A 17458-nucleotide genomic window follows, 5' to 3' on the forward strand; every position below is an offset into this window, starting at 1 on the left:
TTCCAAATGTTACAACTGTGATGAAGATTTTATCTTGCATACTGACTGCTAAAGGTTTTGTAATTACACCATCAGGATTTGTTTCATAAGTTCATACGTCATGCATAAAGTCTCTCGACGTTTGCCACATCCGTGAAGGCCCTCCTTCATCGTGAAATTTACGGAGCACGACATGTGAACGAATGAATTAGTATAAAAAATTATATTCAATATGTTTATGGCGTAGGGTTAGAAACTATCAAAGAAATTGTGTCAATGAAGGTCGTTTCATGAAGTATCGGGATTGCTGCTGGATAACGTCAACTTCTTGCCACGATGTTTCGGCTGACAGCCATTCAGCCCAGTGTGCGACACTTGGGATTGCTGGTTCACGTTGCTAGCTTTTTACCAAAAATTTGCGCAGAGACGCATACGTATGGACAGCCGATACACAAGCGATCTTTGTCGACGTCACGTGTAATTACATACTTCTTTTGACACTCATAGGCTTCTAAACATATGGAGCAATTGTACGCAGGAGCTTGGCAGCTCTCTTTAAATGAGGCTAAATGTAAGACAGTCCCTATAACAAAAAGACAGAACCTTGTAGTGTACCATTACAAAGTTTCGCTGGACATCTTAAATACATATAACACACGAAGCTATAAGTGATACGAAATGAGACGACTGACACTTAAAATCAGTAGGGAAGCAGAATGAAAAACTTATACTTTTTGGAAAAGTTCTGGGAGTGAGCAGTGCATCTGTAAAAGAAATCGCACATAAGGCGATAGTGCTACGAATGCTAGACTACTATCTCTACCTTTGGAGTCCGTATCAAAGCACGCATGACAACAGAAATCGAATGAATTCATAGACGCACTGCTTGTATCGTGAAACGTAATACGAAAGTCTAACAGATATGATCGGCAGACTTATTCTATGACATACGCCCTTTAGCTGTAGTTTTGTTCTGGTGGACAACGAATGTTGTGTGGAAAAGTTCCAAGCTTTTTAGCTCTAATGCTTTCCTTATATGTTCACCTGAACATGTGGCTTTTAGTGTCACTAAAGTAGTAGTGATGCAATAATAAAAGACTAACTACAGCTGAAGCGCTCTATTAATACCCAAGATAAATACTTATAGCTGTGGTTGCCGCACCTACAAGCTTGTCTGCTGTTGAAAGGGAAACCATGGAGGAAAGACGGCGTAACAACATAATTCTCCCGAGACCCTGCTGGTTAAATTTCAAGTGCCTATATTCGGTGAAGACTCTACGATTACTCTGCTAACACCTGGTATAATTCGTATAGGTATAATGAGAATACGTTATGAGAGAGGTGCGTACAGTCGATTTCACATCGCTCAATACGCGAAAGGAATAGGGCAGAAAATCGACAATATTGGTACGAAGTACCCTCCGCCATACACTTACAGTGGTTTGTAGAATACATATCTAGATATACAGCGGTTGAACAAAAATATGAAAACACCAAAAACACGACACATTACCATGTCCAATACGGTGTAGGAAAACCGATGGCCTTCAGCCAAGCTTCCAATCGTCTCGGAGTACATAATCACAAATCCTGTGTGGTTTTCAAGTGAATCTTATACCATTCTTCCTGCAAAATAGTCGCAAGATCAGGTAACGATGATGGACGAGGATAGCAATCAGGCACCCTTCCCTCCAAAGTAGATCACAAGAGCTCAATAAGATTGATCTGTGCTGAATGTAGTGGCCAGGGGAGATGCCACAGTTCATCCCCGTGCTCACAAAACAGTTCCTGGAAGATGCGAGCTACGCGAGCGGGGAACCTGTCGCCTCGGGACATGGCATCACCATTGCCGAACAAACACTGTACCATGAGGTGGACTTTATCAGCCAATATGGACAAATAATCAAGTAATTCGACACTGAATCGCGCCAGTGGGGCTCGGGGAATACCACGAAATGTCTGCGCAAATCGTCGCCGAAGCCCGGCTATGTTTCACTCTTTGGACGTAAACTCTGCCAGACATTGGAAACAGTGTGAAACAAGGCTCAGTCGACGAAATGACTTTCTTTCATTGGTCCGTAGTCTAGCTTTTTATGGCTTCAGTACCGCGTTTTCCTGTTACGGTCATTTGCATCACTACTGACTGTTTTTCGAGTTACAGTTCGCCCTGCAATTTATGGAGCTTCCTTCGTGTTGTTTTGGTGCTGACACGGTTTGCGGGTGCAACATTCAGACCTGCAGTGTCTTTCGCAGCTGTCATCCTCTTGTTTTTCGTCACAATATTGTGCAGCGACCGTCTGTCACGATCATTCAACACACACAGTCTTCCGCGTTGCGACTTAGAGGATGACGTATCTCCGCTTTCCCTGCATGCGATATAAATCTTCGATACAGTGCCTTTTGAAATGCCAAACATTTCGGCTACCTCGATTACGGAAGTACACACCATACGACCACCAACAATTTGCTAATGTCTAATTCACTTAGCTCCAACATAACCCGACTGACACTTTCAACGCACTGAGGGCATTCCACAGGTGCCATTCTTAATCAAATACAACAGCGCAACCAGATACAACAGTGCAACCTGCAGGCTTGGCTATCATTTACGGTTATATTCAAGCATGCATTTCTCTATAGTTTTGTTCAGCCCCTGTAGTTATAGATATGGAGAGAGGGCTAACTGGTCTCGTCCCAATGTATTCCCCGTCTCTCTCCGCTGACAAGGGAACCTCCCTATCGCACCCCCCTCAGATTTAGTTATAAGTTGGCACAGTGGATAGGCCTTGAAAAACTGAACACACATCAGTCGAGAAAACAGGAAGAAGTTGTATGGAACTATGAAAAAACTGAGTAGTCCATGCGTAAGATAGGCAACATCAACGATAGTCCGAGGTCAGGAGCGCCGTGGTCCCGTGGTTAGCGTGAGCAGCTGCGGCACGACAGTTCTTGGTTCAAGTATTCTCTCGAGTGAAAAGTTTAATTTTTTATGTTTTCATCACTTTTTTGGGCAAGGTAGAAGAATCTTTTTACGCATTCGCCACGTGTACAAGTTAGGTGGGTCGACAACATATTCCTGTAATGTGACGCACATGCCGTCACGAGTGTCGTATAGAATATATCAGGCGTGTTTTCCTGTGGAGGAATCGGTTGACCTATGACCTTGCGATCAAATGTTTTCGGTTCCCATTCGAGAGGCACGTCCTTTCGTCTACTAATCGCACGGTTTTGCGGTGCGGTCGCAAAACACAGACACTAAACTTATTACAGTGAACAGAGACGTCAGTGAACGAACGGACAGATCATAACTTTGCGAAAATACAGAAAGTAAAAATTTTCACTCGAGGGAAGACTTGAACCAAGAACCTCTCGTTCCGCAGGTGTTGACGCTAACCACTGGACCACGGTGCTCCTGACTTAATCTATCCTGGATGTGGCCCATATTGCGCATGGACTACTCAGTTTGTATATTTTGCTTATTTTTTTCATAGTTCCACACAACTTCTTCCTGTTTTCTCGATTGATCTGTGTTCACTTTTTCAAGGCCTATCCACTGTGCCAACTTATACCTAAATCTGAGGGGGGTGCGATGGGGAGGTTGCCTTGTGAGAACGCAACGAGAAGGCGCCTTCCATCCTCGACAGCACTCCCGCCAATGCGGACCATAACAAGTGCGGAAAGATGAAGAGATGGGCGTCAGAAAAAGACGGACGATCGCGTCAGACTGTGGAGAAACTGATGACAAGGGCTCTCCAGATGGGGCGGTGCGGGAATGGAGCCGTCAGTCAGCTGCGACCCCTGGCGATAAGGCGGCCGAGGTCGGGCGGAGCGCCGGCTTATCTCGGCAGCGGCGGCCGGCGGTCAGTGTGGGCTCCAGAGAAGCGCGCCATGCAGAGGTTTCTGGCGCCAGTGAGCACGCGCCGCTGGCGGATCCTGCTGTCGCCCAGGTAACCTGCCGGCTTATTCCAACACGTGCTCTGCCTCGCTATACGCGCAAGGCCGCGCGGCTTCAATAAGCTCATGAATCTAGAGACGCCATTTCATATTTCGGAATTACGTAAGTACACTGTTAGTTCCTTATGAGGTGACTGAAGCTTACGCGACGAAGCAGCTTGTTGTATTTCTGATACGTGACGCCAACCTCAAGACCGTGTGTCACCGACGCTCAATCGGGGACACTTGCCAATACACTGAGGGCCAAAAAATTATGATCACCTGCTTAATAGCTTGTTTTCTTGTCTTTGAAACGAAATCCGTTGCTGATTCTGCGTATCAGGAATCCGGGAGTTTGCTGGTAGGCTTTGGAGGCATTACATGTCTACGCACAGGTCATGTAATTCGCGTAAATATGGGGTCACTGATTTGCGTACCCGGTGATGGCGATCGATAGTGACCCAGATGTTTGCCATAAGATTTACGTCAGGCGAATTTGGTTGCCGAGATACCAACGTGAGTCCAGTATAATGCGCCTCAAACCACTGTAGCAAGGTTCTGGCTCCGAGACACGGACAGTTGTACTGCTGGAAGATGACTTCGCTGTCGCGGACGACATTAAGCGTGAAGGGATGCAGGTGGTTGATTTGCAGCTGTCAGTGTATCTTCGATTTCTAACACAGGTGCCATACAAGCGCAGGAGAATACAGCTCTCACCAGCCTGCGTCTGAGGCGTGCTGTACGTTTCAAGCTGCCGTTCGCCTCGATGACGGCGTTTGTGGAAACGACCGTCAACCTAGTGTAGCAAAAACGTGAGATAACCAAAGAGTCGCCACGTTTCCATTGATCGACGGTCGAATCCCGAGCACGATCTTGCCGGCCGTTGCGACCGAGTGGTTCAAGGCGCTTCAGTCTGGAACCGCGCTGCTGCTACGGTTGCAGGTTCGAATCCTCCCTTGGGCATGGATGTGTGAGATGTCCTTAGGTTAGTTAGGTTTAAGTAGTTCTAAGTCTAGGGGACTGATGACCTCAGATGTTAAGTCCCATAGTGCTCAGAGCCATTTCGAATCCCGATGGTCATGTACCGACTGCAGTCGTAATCGCCGACGTCGCTGGGTCAACATGTGAACACGTAGGGGTGGTCTCCTATGGAGCTCCGTGTTCAACAACGTGCAATAAACGGTGTGCTCCCAAACACTTGTACGTGCACCAGTATTGTGCTCTCTCGGCAGAGGAGCCTCGGATCACCATCTATCATACTTTACAGAGCAGACAAACTTCCTAACCCCACGTTCTGTGAAATGGCGTGGTCGTCCAACCATTTACCACCTAGTGATAACTTCACTGTCCTTCTATCTCTTTCCGTAGATGCTCACTACAATAGCACGTGAAAATTCAACCACTTTCGCCATTTACGAGATACTCGTTCACAGGCTCGGTTTAATAATAGTCTTCCCTTCGTCAAAGCCGCTTATCTCAATGGATTTCCACATTTGCTGCCCATATCTTCGGTACGGTGATCCTCCGTCCGTTTCTGCTCCGCTTACATACACTACTGGCCATTAAAATTGCTACACTACGAAGATGACTTGCTACAGACGCGAAATTTAACCGACAGGAAGAAGATGCTGTGATATGCAAATGATTAGCTTTTCAGAGCATTCACACAAGGGTGGCGCCGGTGGCGACACCTACAACGTGATGAAATGAGGAAAGTTTCCAACCGATTTCTCACACGCAGACAACAGTTGACCGGCGTTGCCTGGTGAAACGTTATTGTGATGCCTCGTGTAAGGAGGAGAAATGCGTACCATCACGTTTCCGACTTTGATAAAGGTCGCATTGTAGCCTATCGCGATTGCGGTTTATCGTATCACGACATTGCTGCTCGCGTTGGTCGAGATCCGATGACTGTAAGCAGAATATGGAATCGTTCGGTTCAGGAAGGTAATACGGAACGCCGTGCTGGATCCCAACGGCCTCGTATCACTAGCAGTCGAGATGACAGGAATCTAAACCGCATGGCTGTAACGGATCGTGCAGCCACGTCTCGATCCCTGGGTCAACAGATGGAGAAGTTTGCAAGACAACAACCATCTGCACGAACAGTTCGACGACGTTTGCAGCAGCATGGACTATCAGCTCGGAGACCATGGTTTCGGTTACCCTTGAGGCTGCATCACAGACACGAGCGCCTGCGATGGTGTACTCCACGACGAGCCTGGGTGCACGAATGGCAAAACGTCATTTTTTCGGATGAATCCACGTGCTGTTTACAGCATCCTGATAGTCGCATCCGTGTTTGGCGACATCGCGGTGAACGCACATTGGAAGCGTGTGTTCGTCATCGCCATACTGGCGTATCACCCGGCGTGATGGTATGGGGTGCCACTGGTTACACGTCTCGGTCACCTCTTGTTCGCACTGACGGCACTTTGAATAGTGGACGTGACATTTCAGATGTGTTACGAGCCGTGGCTCTACCCTTCATTCGATCTCTGCGAAACCCTACATTTTAGCAGGATAATGCACGACCTCGTTTTGCAGGTCCTGTACGGGCCTTTCTGGATACAGAAAATGTTCTGCTGCTGGTCAGCACGTTCTCCAGATCTCTCACCAATCGGAAACGTCTGGTCAATGGTGGCCGAGCAACTGGCTCGTCACAATACGCCAGTCACTACTCTTGGTGAACTGTGGTATCGTGTTGAAGCTGCATGGGCAGCTGTACCGGTACACGCCATCCAAGCTCTGTATCAAGACCGTTATTACGGCCAGAGGTGGTTGTTCTGGGTACTGATTTCTCAGGATCTGTGCACTCAAATTGCGTGAAAATGTAATCACATGTCAGTTCTAGTATAATATATTTGTCCAATGAATATTCGTTTATCATCTGCATTTCTTCTTGGTATAGCAATTTTATTGGCCAGTAGTGTAGTATTGTTACTGCGCCACGCTCCCGCAAGGCCACCAGGCTGCATCAAACGTTGCGGTCGGCGGTGGTTATCATGTTTTGGCTTATAAGGTACACCTTGTCATGTTGATTAGCTCAATTAGCGAAGCACTGCCCACTAAATACAGCTGCACTGCCCACTAAATACAGCTGCCAAGATAGAGCATGACATACAGTTGTTAATGGTAATAGCCTTTCCGCGTTAAACTTTACTATGTAGAAGCGACAGGAAGCTAGGCGCTTTCGATGACCACGATGCTCAACCTGCTCGGGTCTTACTTGCTGTTTAACATGACTACTATAGCAGAGTCGGCGAAATAAGTGATCTAGCAGCGCTGTTGCCAGCTTTCAACTGCGAAGCGTAAACGGCTGCAGGTGAAAGCGGCGGTCGTCTATAGAGCTGCGCCAACACTCACCCGTTGCTATAGATACGTATACAAAATCGCGTTACGTGATTGTTTGAGATGGACGCATGAAGGAGCCGCGTCAAGCCTACTGCAACTGTAGGGAATCTTCTTTCGTCGACACTACTATGGCACCACGTCCTTCTGTCGTCTACGTTCACTAAACAGTCGTTACATGATACCACGTGTTCTTTGCTTCAAAGAGTGAGACGTCGAAGTGTTAATCATGCGTTTCTGATTGACCTTACTCAAACCCATTACAAGTAAAACTGAAGTATGTACATTCCATCTGACAAACAAACAAGCTAGCACGGAGCTCAGAGTGAAACTTAACGGAAACACTGTTTGCCATAACAAGTACCCTAAGTACCTTCGTTTCACCCTTGAACGCTACCTTTCATATAGAAAACATCTTGAAAGTACTGCTGCGAAGATAAAACCTCGTAAAAATGTTACTCAAAAATTGTGTGGAATGGCATGGGGAGCTTCAAAAGATATCTTGCGCACATCACCCATTGCGCTGGTCTTCTCAGCAGCCTAGTAATGTGCCCCGGTGTGGCTAAACAGCCGCCACACCAACGTAATCGACGTCCAGTTGAACGATACTATGCTGTTAATAATTGGGGCAATCCGACCGACACCGATTTATTGGTTTCTTCTGCTGAGCAACATCTATCCACCGCAATCCGCAGAAGCGAGGCCTTGGTTAGGGAATACCGAAAGCTGCCGGAGAGCCTATAATTACCCATACAGGAAGACATAGCAAGTCTAAGACGAAATAGATTCCTTTAGAGAAACCCACCATTACGGCAAGCAGAACAGCTAGATGCCAGCAACAGCAGGGTGAGAGACCTGTGGGACCAGAGCTGTCAAATTACTGAAAATCCTGAAGAGCGTGGGTGGTTCCGAAAGTATAACTCTGATACTGCTGGCACAGAAATCGACAGGAAACTGTGGGTCAAATTGAGCAAAGCTCGCACTGGGCATGGATGATGCGCAGATTCTCTTTACAAATGCGGTGCTACAGTCTCTCCGGTTTGTGACTGTGGGGCTGCGAACCAGCCAATAAAGCACATTAGAGATGAATGTCCCTTGCTGATGATACGGTTCTTATATGGATTAGGAATCTAGGTATTGAAATTTAGTTAGTTTTATACGTAGTTTTGTATTTTCATATTCTTGTTATATAGTATTATTAATGTTATATACCTGTAATTTGAACCAGCATGTGAGCCATGTTGTTGTTGTGGTCTTCAGTCCAGAGACTGGTTTGATGCAGCTCTTCATGCTACCCTATCCTGTGCAAGCTTCTTCATCTCCCAGTACCTACTGCAGCCTACATCCTTCTGAATCTGCTTAGTGTATTCATCTCTTGGTCTCCCTCTACGATTTTTACCCTCCACGCTGCCCTCCAATGCTAAAGTTGTGATCCCTCGATGCCTCAGAACATGTCCTACCAACCGGTCCCTTCTTCCTGTCAAGTTGTGCCACAAACTCCTCTTCTCCCCAATTCTATTCAATACCTCCTCATTAGTTCTGTGATCTACCCATCTAATCTTCAGCACTCTTCTGTAACACCACATTTCGAAAGCTTCTATTCTCTTCTTGTCTAAACTATTTATCGTCCATGTTTCACTTCCATACATGGCTACACTCCATACAAATACTTTCAGAAACGACTTCCTGACACTTAAATCTATACTCGATGTTAACAAATTTCTCTTCTTCAGAAACGATTTCCTTGCCATTGCCAGTCTACATTTTATATCCTCTCTACTTCGACCATCATCAGTTATTTTACTCCCTAAATACCAAAACTCCTTTACCACTTTAAGTGTCTCATTTCCTAATCTAATTCCCTCAGCATCGCCCGATTTAATTCGACTACATTCCATTATCCTCGTTTTGCTTTTGTTGATGTTCATCTTATATCCTCCTTTCAAGACACTGTCCATTCCACTCAACTGCTCTTCCAAGTCCTTTGCTGTCTCTGACAGAATTACATTGTCATCGGCGAACCTCAAAGTTTTTATTTCTTCTCCATGGATTTTTCTTTTGTTTCCTTTACTGCTTGCTCAATATACAGGTTGAATAGCATTGGGGAGAGGCTACAACCCTGTCTCACTCCCTTCCCAACCACTGCTTCCCTTTCATGCCCCTCCACTATTATAACTGCCATCTGGTTTCTGTATAAATTGTAAATAGCCTTTCGCTCCCTATATTTTACCCCTGCCACCTTTAAAATTTGAAAGAGAGTATTCCAGTCAACATTGTCAAAAGCTTTCTCTAAGTCTACAAATGCTAGAAACTTAGGTTTGCCTTTCCTTAATATTTCTTCTAAGATAAGTCGTAGGGTCAGTATTGCCTCGCGTGTTCCAACAATTCTACGGAATCCAAACTTCGGCTTCTACCGGTTTTTCCATTCGTCTGTAAAGAATTCGCGTTAGTATTTTGCATCTGTGACTTATTAAACTGATAGTTCGGTAATTTTCACATCTGTCAACACCTGCTTTCTTTGGGATTGGAATTATTATATTCTTCTTGAAGGCTGAGGGTATTTCGCCTGTCTCATACATCTTTCTCACCATATGGTAGAGTTTTGTCAGGACTGGCTCTCCCAAGGCCGTCAGTAGTACCAATGGAATGTTGTTTCGACTCAGGTCTTTCAGTGCTCTGTCAAACTCTTCACGCAGTATCGTATCTCCCATTTCATCTGCATTTACATCCTCTTCCATTTCCATAATATTGTCCTCAAGTACATCGCCCTTGTGCAGACCCTGTATATACTCCTTCCACCTTTCTGCTTTCCCTTCTTTGCTTAGAACTGGGTTTCCATCTGAGCTCTTGATATTCGTACAAGTGGCTGTCTTTTCTCCAAAGGTCTCTTTAATTTTCCTGTAGGCAGTATCTATCTCACCCCTAGTGAGATAAGCCTCTACATCCTTACATTTGTCCTCTAGTCATCCCTGTTTAGCCATTTTGCACTTCCTGTCGATCTCATTTTTGAGACGTTTATATTCCTTCTTGCCTGCTTCATTTACTGCGTTTTTATATTTTCTCCTTTCATCAATTAAATTCAATATTTCTTCTGTTACCCAAGGAATTCTACTAGCCCTCGTCTTTTTACCTACTAGATCCTCTGCTGCCTTCACTACTTCATCTGTCAAAGCTACCCATTCTTCTTCTACTGTATTTCTTTCCCCCATTCCTGTCAATTGCTCCCTTATGCTCTCCCTGAAACTCTGTACAACCTCTGGTTCTTTCAGTTTATCCAGGTCACATCTCCCTAAATTCCCACCTTTTTGCGGTTTCTACCACACGAATAAATAAAATAAATGCAGAATTGTTGACATTTTGAAAAATATCGGGAATCAGATATATTAATATTTAAAAGGATATCATTATCGGCCCTCGATAAATCGAATAAATTACAGATATTTCGACGAAAAAAATATCGACTTACCAGCCCAAAAGATATTTTCAATGTCAATAAACTTCACCAACAGCCGTATACTTCAAGATATTTTATTTTATTCTGAAGAAAATGGTTCAAATGGCTCTGAGCACTATGAGACTTAACTTCTGAGGTCATCAGTCCCCTAGAACTTAGAACTACTCAAACCTAACTAACCTAAGGACATCACACACATCCATGCCCGAGGCAGGATTCGAACCTGCGACCATAGCAGTCGCGCGGTTCCAGACTGTAGCGCCTAAAACCGCTCGGCCACCCCGGCCGGCTTATTCTGAAAGCAAATAGTTTTGGCATTTCATTTTGCAATCTCCAGGCCCCATACACCTTTATCCAAATAAACGAACTTGTCGTATAGTGCCATAAATCACTGGATATCGTGAATTCCAGTCGTCATACAACTGTTTCATACGAAGACGTGACAGCAGGTGAGGGCTCAGCTGAGGGTTCAGCTGCTGTCACGTCTTCTTCAGTCGTTCAGTTTCGCCACATATTGAATTTGTGCGGAACACCTCATGTCGGCTTCTCTGCTATTCATTTCTGCAAGTACCAACGACCTAACAGTTGTAGTGCCAAAATTGAGTGTTGAAGTTAAACGTTGCTGGTTCTGTTGGTAGCGCCGAGCGCCGATTACGTTAGCGTTTCCTCTCACACGTCTCCGCCCAGCACAAAGACCAGTCTTGTCATTTAGATTTTTGTTCATCATTTTCAGCAACTGTTTTTGAAGAATGACGATATGACGAAATAGCACACTAGTTGCGTTAAAACTGGTGTGTTATTTCTTCACATCAGATGTCTTGATATTCCGTTCACCCTCCCCCCCCCCCCCTCCCCCACTCACCCACCACCACCCCAGTGCAATCAGACCACTGCTTTGTGCCAGCTATACTTGCTTCACACAGTCAAAGGAAAAGACTGGACGTGATGAAACCTCAAAAAGTAGTAACACTACTTCATATGGTGAAAGTATGTTCTACTGCAATTTCAAAATAACTTCAAATATTTATCGAAAATTGCGAAAAAAATATAAAATAAAAATATCGGCTCTCGATATTGCCATTTCGATATCGATGAAACGGTGAGAAGAGATATTTCCGAATTATAGGCATCTTTTGGAACAAGTATCGATATATCGATAATTTATCAACAACCGTAGTTTCTGGACTTCAGCGGCATTCGACAAGGTTCCGCACTCTTTCCGTGAACAAAATACGAACTTGCCGAGTATCGGACTAGATTTTCCACTGCAGTCAGGGTTTACTAACAGTCAGAACTCGGCAAGTTATTCTTAACGGGAGGAAATAGACAAATTGAAGGTAGTGTCAAGAGTACTTCAAGGGTATTACTGTTTGCGAAGTATTATTTGTTACGCAGTGGATAACGTTGAAAGTTCCGTGAAACTGTCACGGATAATTTTATTATCTATACGAAGGTTTAGACTTTAGAAGACTAGCGTAGTGGAGGAAGACCTGCCGAGGACCGAAGAATGGTGCGGAGACTCACAGTCGATCTTCCATATAGATAAATGTGGCGTTTTGCGCATAAATGGGCTACTCGGTCAAGTACTGTTCGATTATACTAACAGCAACAAGCGGTTGGAAACAGTAATAATCATAAAATACCTACGAATAACTTTCCGGTATGGTCTAACTTGGATTAACCATGTAGAGCTGTTTGCAGAACATAATTCATCCACGAAAGAAATGGATTGCAAAAGACTCGTTCGACCGAGTCCAATGTTACTTGTGAGTTTTCGGTTGGGTTATTAGAAGACACGGAGGAGATGTTATGACAATCGGCGCGTTTCGTCGTGATATGTTTCCCATAAGCGCGGGAGAGGTTTCACATGACGGATAGGTTTAAAATCCGAGAGCGTGTGTTCCAAGAAAGAGTCGGGCAACATATTACTTCTAAAAAGTCTTGTGAAATGACGACACGAGGAAATAAGAGAAACTAGAGCGCATACGGAGGTTTTCGTTAGAGTCGTTCCCGCGTAGCATTTGCAAGTGCAACAGGAAAACGAGGAAATGCTGGTGGAACCAGAATTCCGTTCACCACACACCGCAAGGTGGCTTCCAGAGTATGGATGTAGACGTACAACGCCGTAGAAATCCTTTTGCAATCTCCCGTTCAGGCCACTATCGAGTTGGTTGCTTTGAAAAGACTAATGTCGATTTTTTAGTAGTAACCTCGACCAGTCCAAACATCTGCTCTGTTTCTAATGACCTCTTTATCGGCAGGACGATAACCCCTTCCTTCCTTCCTTTCGTTAAGAGCAACAGGCCTCAGCACGCTCTTCTGATCAACTCTAACCTGCGCAATACTGACCCCGAGGCAGACTCTCATACTCGTTCCTACGGAGGCTGTCCACTGTTTCTCTTACACTTGTGAGTAGCAGACACCCAGCTACCGAATTTTCTTTCCCTTTGTACAGCAAAGCCTGGCATTTACCTTATTTCTAGTTTGGATTATTTTCGGCTGTACAGCAAAGTTTGCCATTTACCTTATTTCTGATTATGATTCTGTACGTTTTTGTTCTGTTTTGTAATTTCCTGTGTAAGATGTATCGGTGATTATAGGATCCTTTTCAGTTAAAGTTCATAGATCACGCTTGAAAGGCGTAGAATTATTGTACGAAACACATGATAATGCTCGATTTATAAAACGTCAAGGAATCGTAAAGCTAAGACGAAGCAAGTATAGTATCCAATCTCATCTGCTATGTTTTTCGGCCTCCCGAAATTTTCTAAATTTTTTCCTAAATTTTTATAATGACAGTATGGTAGTGTACCTAATAGTAATATTGAAGTTCATAAATAAGCCTAGTCCCATTGAATTTCATTGCTCATTAGATACTGCTTGCTAATGTCGATGTAGTGATCTAATTAATTAACTAAGAATCTTTGTTAATTATGAAATATTGGAAAGGTTAATATAGTACGACATTACATATTTAGTAAGCGGTAGGAAACATATTTCGGCATATTAAAGCCTATCATTTGAAGATACATTTCTCGAACTTTTCCTTAAGGTATCTAAAATTGTCTGAAACTAATTATCTTCCGAATCAGTTACCATTAAAACTTGAGACCATTGCTAATTTCAGTCAGAAATTATGCCAAAATTACATTTAGATTCTGGACATGGGCACTATAAGTTCGTTGACATATATTTTATGTTCCATTTGATGTGCAAAATTTGTGACTTAACTCACTAATTAGAAAGTTCAATATTTTGGGGGTTATATAATATTTTATTTAAGATGGCCTGCCGTCAGTAATGAATAGTGTGAAGCATTGTTCATAAGCGAAACTGTATATAGGCGTAGCACATATGAGATCACGCAGTCTGCGGCTGAGGATAAAGTGAGCAACACCTATGTCTTTTGTCGTGAGAAATGTGCCATTGTACGATAACTAACGTTCTGAAATATTCTCATATGTTGCGTACTGTTCATTTTCTTCATTCGTAGGTTTAATCTGTGACTTCTCTGACAGTAATTACTAATTAATTCCGAGTGAGAACTTACTAGAGGGACACAGTGATTATTTACTCGTACGAATAGTGAGTGGTTAGCAGGGCAGTGTTGACGGACTTACTGATTTTTTTGTTGCACTGTCTTGTTTCAAGATCCTTGAATGTGTATTTTCGCCACATGTGAATCGTTTCGATCCACTGGATTGTTGTGTGATTGCTGCACTAGGACAATTTAATAGACTATGAACTCATTTAGTAGGTAAAATTCTGCTTTCCTTTGATTCGAACTACACTCCTGGAAATGGAAAAAAGAACACATTGACACCGGTGTGTCAGACCCACCATACTTGCTCCGGACACTGCGAGAGCGCTGTACAAGCAATGATCACACGCACGGCACAGCGGACACACCAGGAACCGCGGTGTTGGCCGTCGAATGGCGCTAGCTCCGCAGCATTTGTGCACCGCCGCCGTCAGTGTCAGCCAGTTTGCCGTGGCATACGGAGCTCCATCGCAGTCTTTAACACTGGTAGCATGCCGCGACAGCGTAGACGTGAACCGTATGTGCAGTTGACGGACTTTGAGCGAGGGCGTATAGTGGGCATGCGGGAGGCCGGGTGGACGTACCGCCGAATTGCTCAACACGTGGGGCGTGAGGTCTCCACAGTACATCGATGTTGTCGCCAGTGGTCGGCGGAAGGTGCACGTGCCCGTCGACCTGGGACCGGACCGCAGCGACGCACGGATGCACGCCAAGACCGTAGGATCCTACGCAGTGCCGTAGGGGACCGCACCGCCACTTCCCAGCAAATTAGGGACACTGTTGCTCCTGGGGTATCGGCGAGGACCATTCGCAACCGTCTCCATGAAGCTCGGCTACGGTCCCGCGCATCGTTAGGCCGTCTTCCGCTCACGCCCCAACATCGTGCAGCCCGCCTCCAGTGGTGTCGCGACAGGCGTGAATGGAGGGACGAATGGAGACGTGTCGTCTTCAGCGATGAGAGTCGCTTCTGCCTTGGTGCCAATGATGGTCGTATGCGTGTTTGGCGCCGTGCAGGTGAGCGCCACAATCAGAACTGCATACGACCGAGGCACACAGGGCCAACACCCGGCATCATGGTGTGGGGAGCGATCTCCTACACTGGCCGTACACCACTGGTGATCGTCGAGGGGACACTGAATAGTGCACGGTACATCCAAACCGTCATCGAACCCATCGTTCTACCATTCCTAGACCGGCAAGGGAACTTGCTGTTCCAACAGGACAATGCACGTCCGCATGTATCCCGTGCCACCCAACGTGCTCTAGAAGGTGTAAGTCAACTACCCTGGCCAGCAAGATCTCCGGATCTGTCCCCCATTGAGCATGTTTGGGACTGGATGAAGCGTCGTCTCACGCGGTCTGCACGTCCAGCACGAACGCTGGTCCAACTGAGGCGCCAGGTGGAAATGGCATGGCAAGCCGTTCCACAGGACTACATCCAGCATCTCTACGATCGTCTCCATGGGAGAATAGCAGCCTGCATTGCTGCGAAAGGTGGATATACACTGTACTAATGCCGACATTGTGCATGCTCTGTTGCCTGTGTCTATGTGCCTGTGGTTCTGTCAGTGTGATCATGTGATGTATCTGACCCCAGGAATGTGTCAATAAAGTTTCCCCTTCCTGGGACAATGAATTCACGGTGTTCTTATTTAAATTTCCATGAGTGTATATGTCAGACCCGAAACTGGCCATATGTGTGAATAATTTCCACCAAGAGTATAATGAAGTGTTGAAAATCTATTTCTGGTGTCGAAAACATTATTGCTATAGATTTTTAATAGAATTAACATCTTTCAGCCAGTTTTGGAGCCAGCGTAGCTACCGAGAAAAACAGAAGAGGATTGGAGAAGAAAGCAGGCTTGTTCCAAAGCGAAGGCTGATATGTACACTACACTATCGTATTTGTCATGCTCCTGCTAGAAGCGTGGGGCACATCACACTCTAACCAGTAAAAGGGCCCCTAATATCAAGAGTTCTATAATTTAAGGCGTATTCGAATCACCATTAAACCTTCCCTTTTACTCATATATGATTATTGGCCGGAATTTAAAGTCGATTTTTCTTACTAGAGTAGCTCATTGTACGGCGTAAGTTTTCCTTAGTTGTTGACGAATTTTCCAGGATATATGTGATGGTTTATGAAATTCTTTTGTTCTTGACGTTTCACCCAAAGCTACTGTGGACTTTCTCATTGGTGCTCCTGGTTTCGCTGTGTCAGTCGGCACGACTCAACGAAACCAGAAGAACGGCTGAATGTATCCAGCTTAGCTCTGGATGAAACGCCAGGAACAAAGAAGTTTCATGGAACACGACCACACAATCCTAAAAATTTCCTAGCGGGGTGAATCAACCAGTCATGAAAGTCTTCATCGTAGGCTCTCTTATTTGACGCAACTTGGGCGGCTTGCGTTTCATATGTTTTAAATGTAACTGTCTAGCACTCTTAACTGTGATAGTGCTTTTAAGCGTAGTGTCGTGTTTGAATTACTGAGGTGGTCACAACAGGTTTTAATCAGCTACTGATCGACACATACAGTCCATTTTTATTAGTATTATACTTCGGACCACTGAATAGGTATTTCAAAGAAGCCACTGTAAAAAGAATTGTGCCACAAGTTGAAATTATTTTGTTGAACATTACCAAAGTTTATATTACTACAAATACTCATATACTACCTGGGAAAACTTGTAATTTCCAACTCGCCTTCTTGGTAAAGGTATTTGGACAGCAATTTTTTCCATTTCATTCTTTCAGTTTTGCTTCGTAAGTGAGATGTGTAAATGAGCGAGTAAATACGCATAAGAAAATTTAAATTGCAGTGTAGTTCCAAACACGGCCGATTGTGGGCGAAGTATGCTTGGACCCGACAACTCGTCACTGTTCAGGTGATTCATGGCAGTTATAGTATCCAGTCCAAATCAAAGGCGTACATTAATCATTCGTTTATTCGTCGGTTCACCTTAAGCGAAAACTTTACACATAAAGGGAACTTCTCTCTTCACACGCTAAAGAATATGATTAGCAGGAAAGAACAGTATCCTACTTTACGTAAATAATTCGAGTAAGCAATTTTGAACAGGTAAATAAACCATTAATAATACTACGTCGATGCGGGAACATGTACTTTTTGATCACACAAATTTTTGGTTAACACACTTCCTAGCATTTCTCTGTACATAAAACTGCAATAACACAA

The 17458-nt window shown here is 44.6% G+C and overlaps 1 protein-coding gene across 1 annotated transcript in view; it reads left to right on the top strand.

Moving 5' to 3' along the window:
- The first annotated feature begins 3858 nt into the window (after positions 1-3858).
- The window catches only part of LOC126235694 (G protein-activated inward rectifier potassium channel 3-like), a 690709-nt gene continuing 677109 nt past the window's right edge, over positions 3859-17458 (top strand). Inside the window, exon 1 of the mRNA XM_049944441.1 lies at positions 3859-3926. Coding sequence (XP_049800398.1) covers positions 3868-3926 — 59 coding nt within the window. The 5' untranslated portion in view covers positions 3859-3867. The remainder of the gene's footprint in view (positions 3927-17458) is intronic.

This window comes from Schistocerca nitens, chromosome 2 (genome assembly GCF_023898315.1).
Source record: "Schistocerca nitens isolate TAMUIC-IGC-003100 chromosome 2, iqSchNite1.1, whole genome shotgun sequence".
Taxonomy (NCBI): Eukaryota; Metazoa; Arthropoda; class Insecta; order Orthoptera; family Acrididae; genus Schistocerca; species Schistocerca nitens.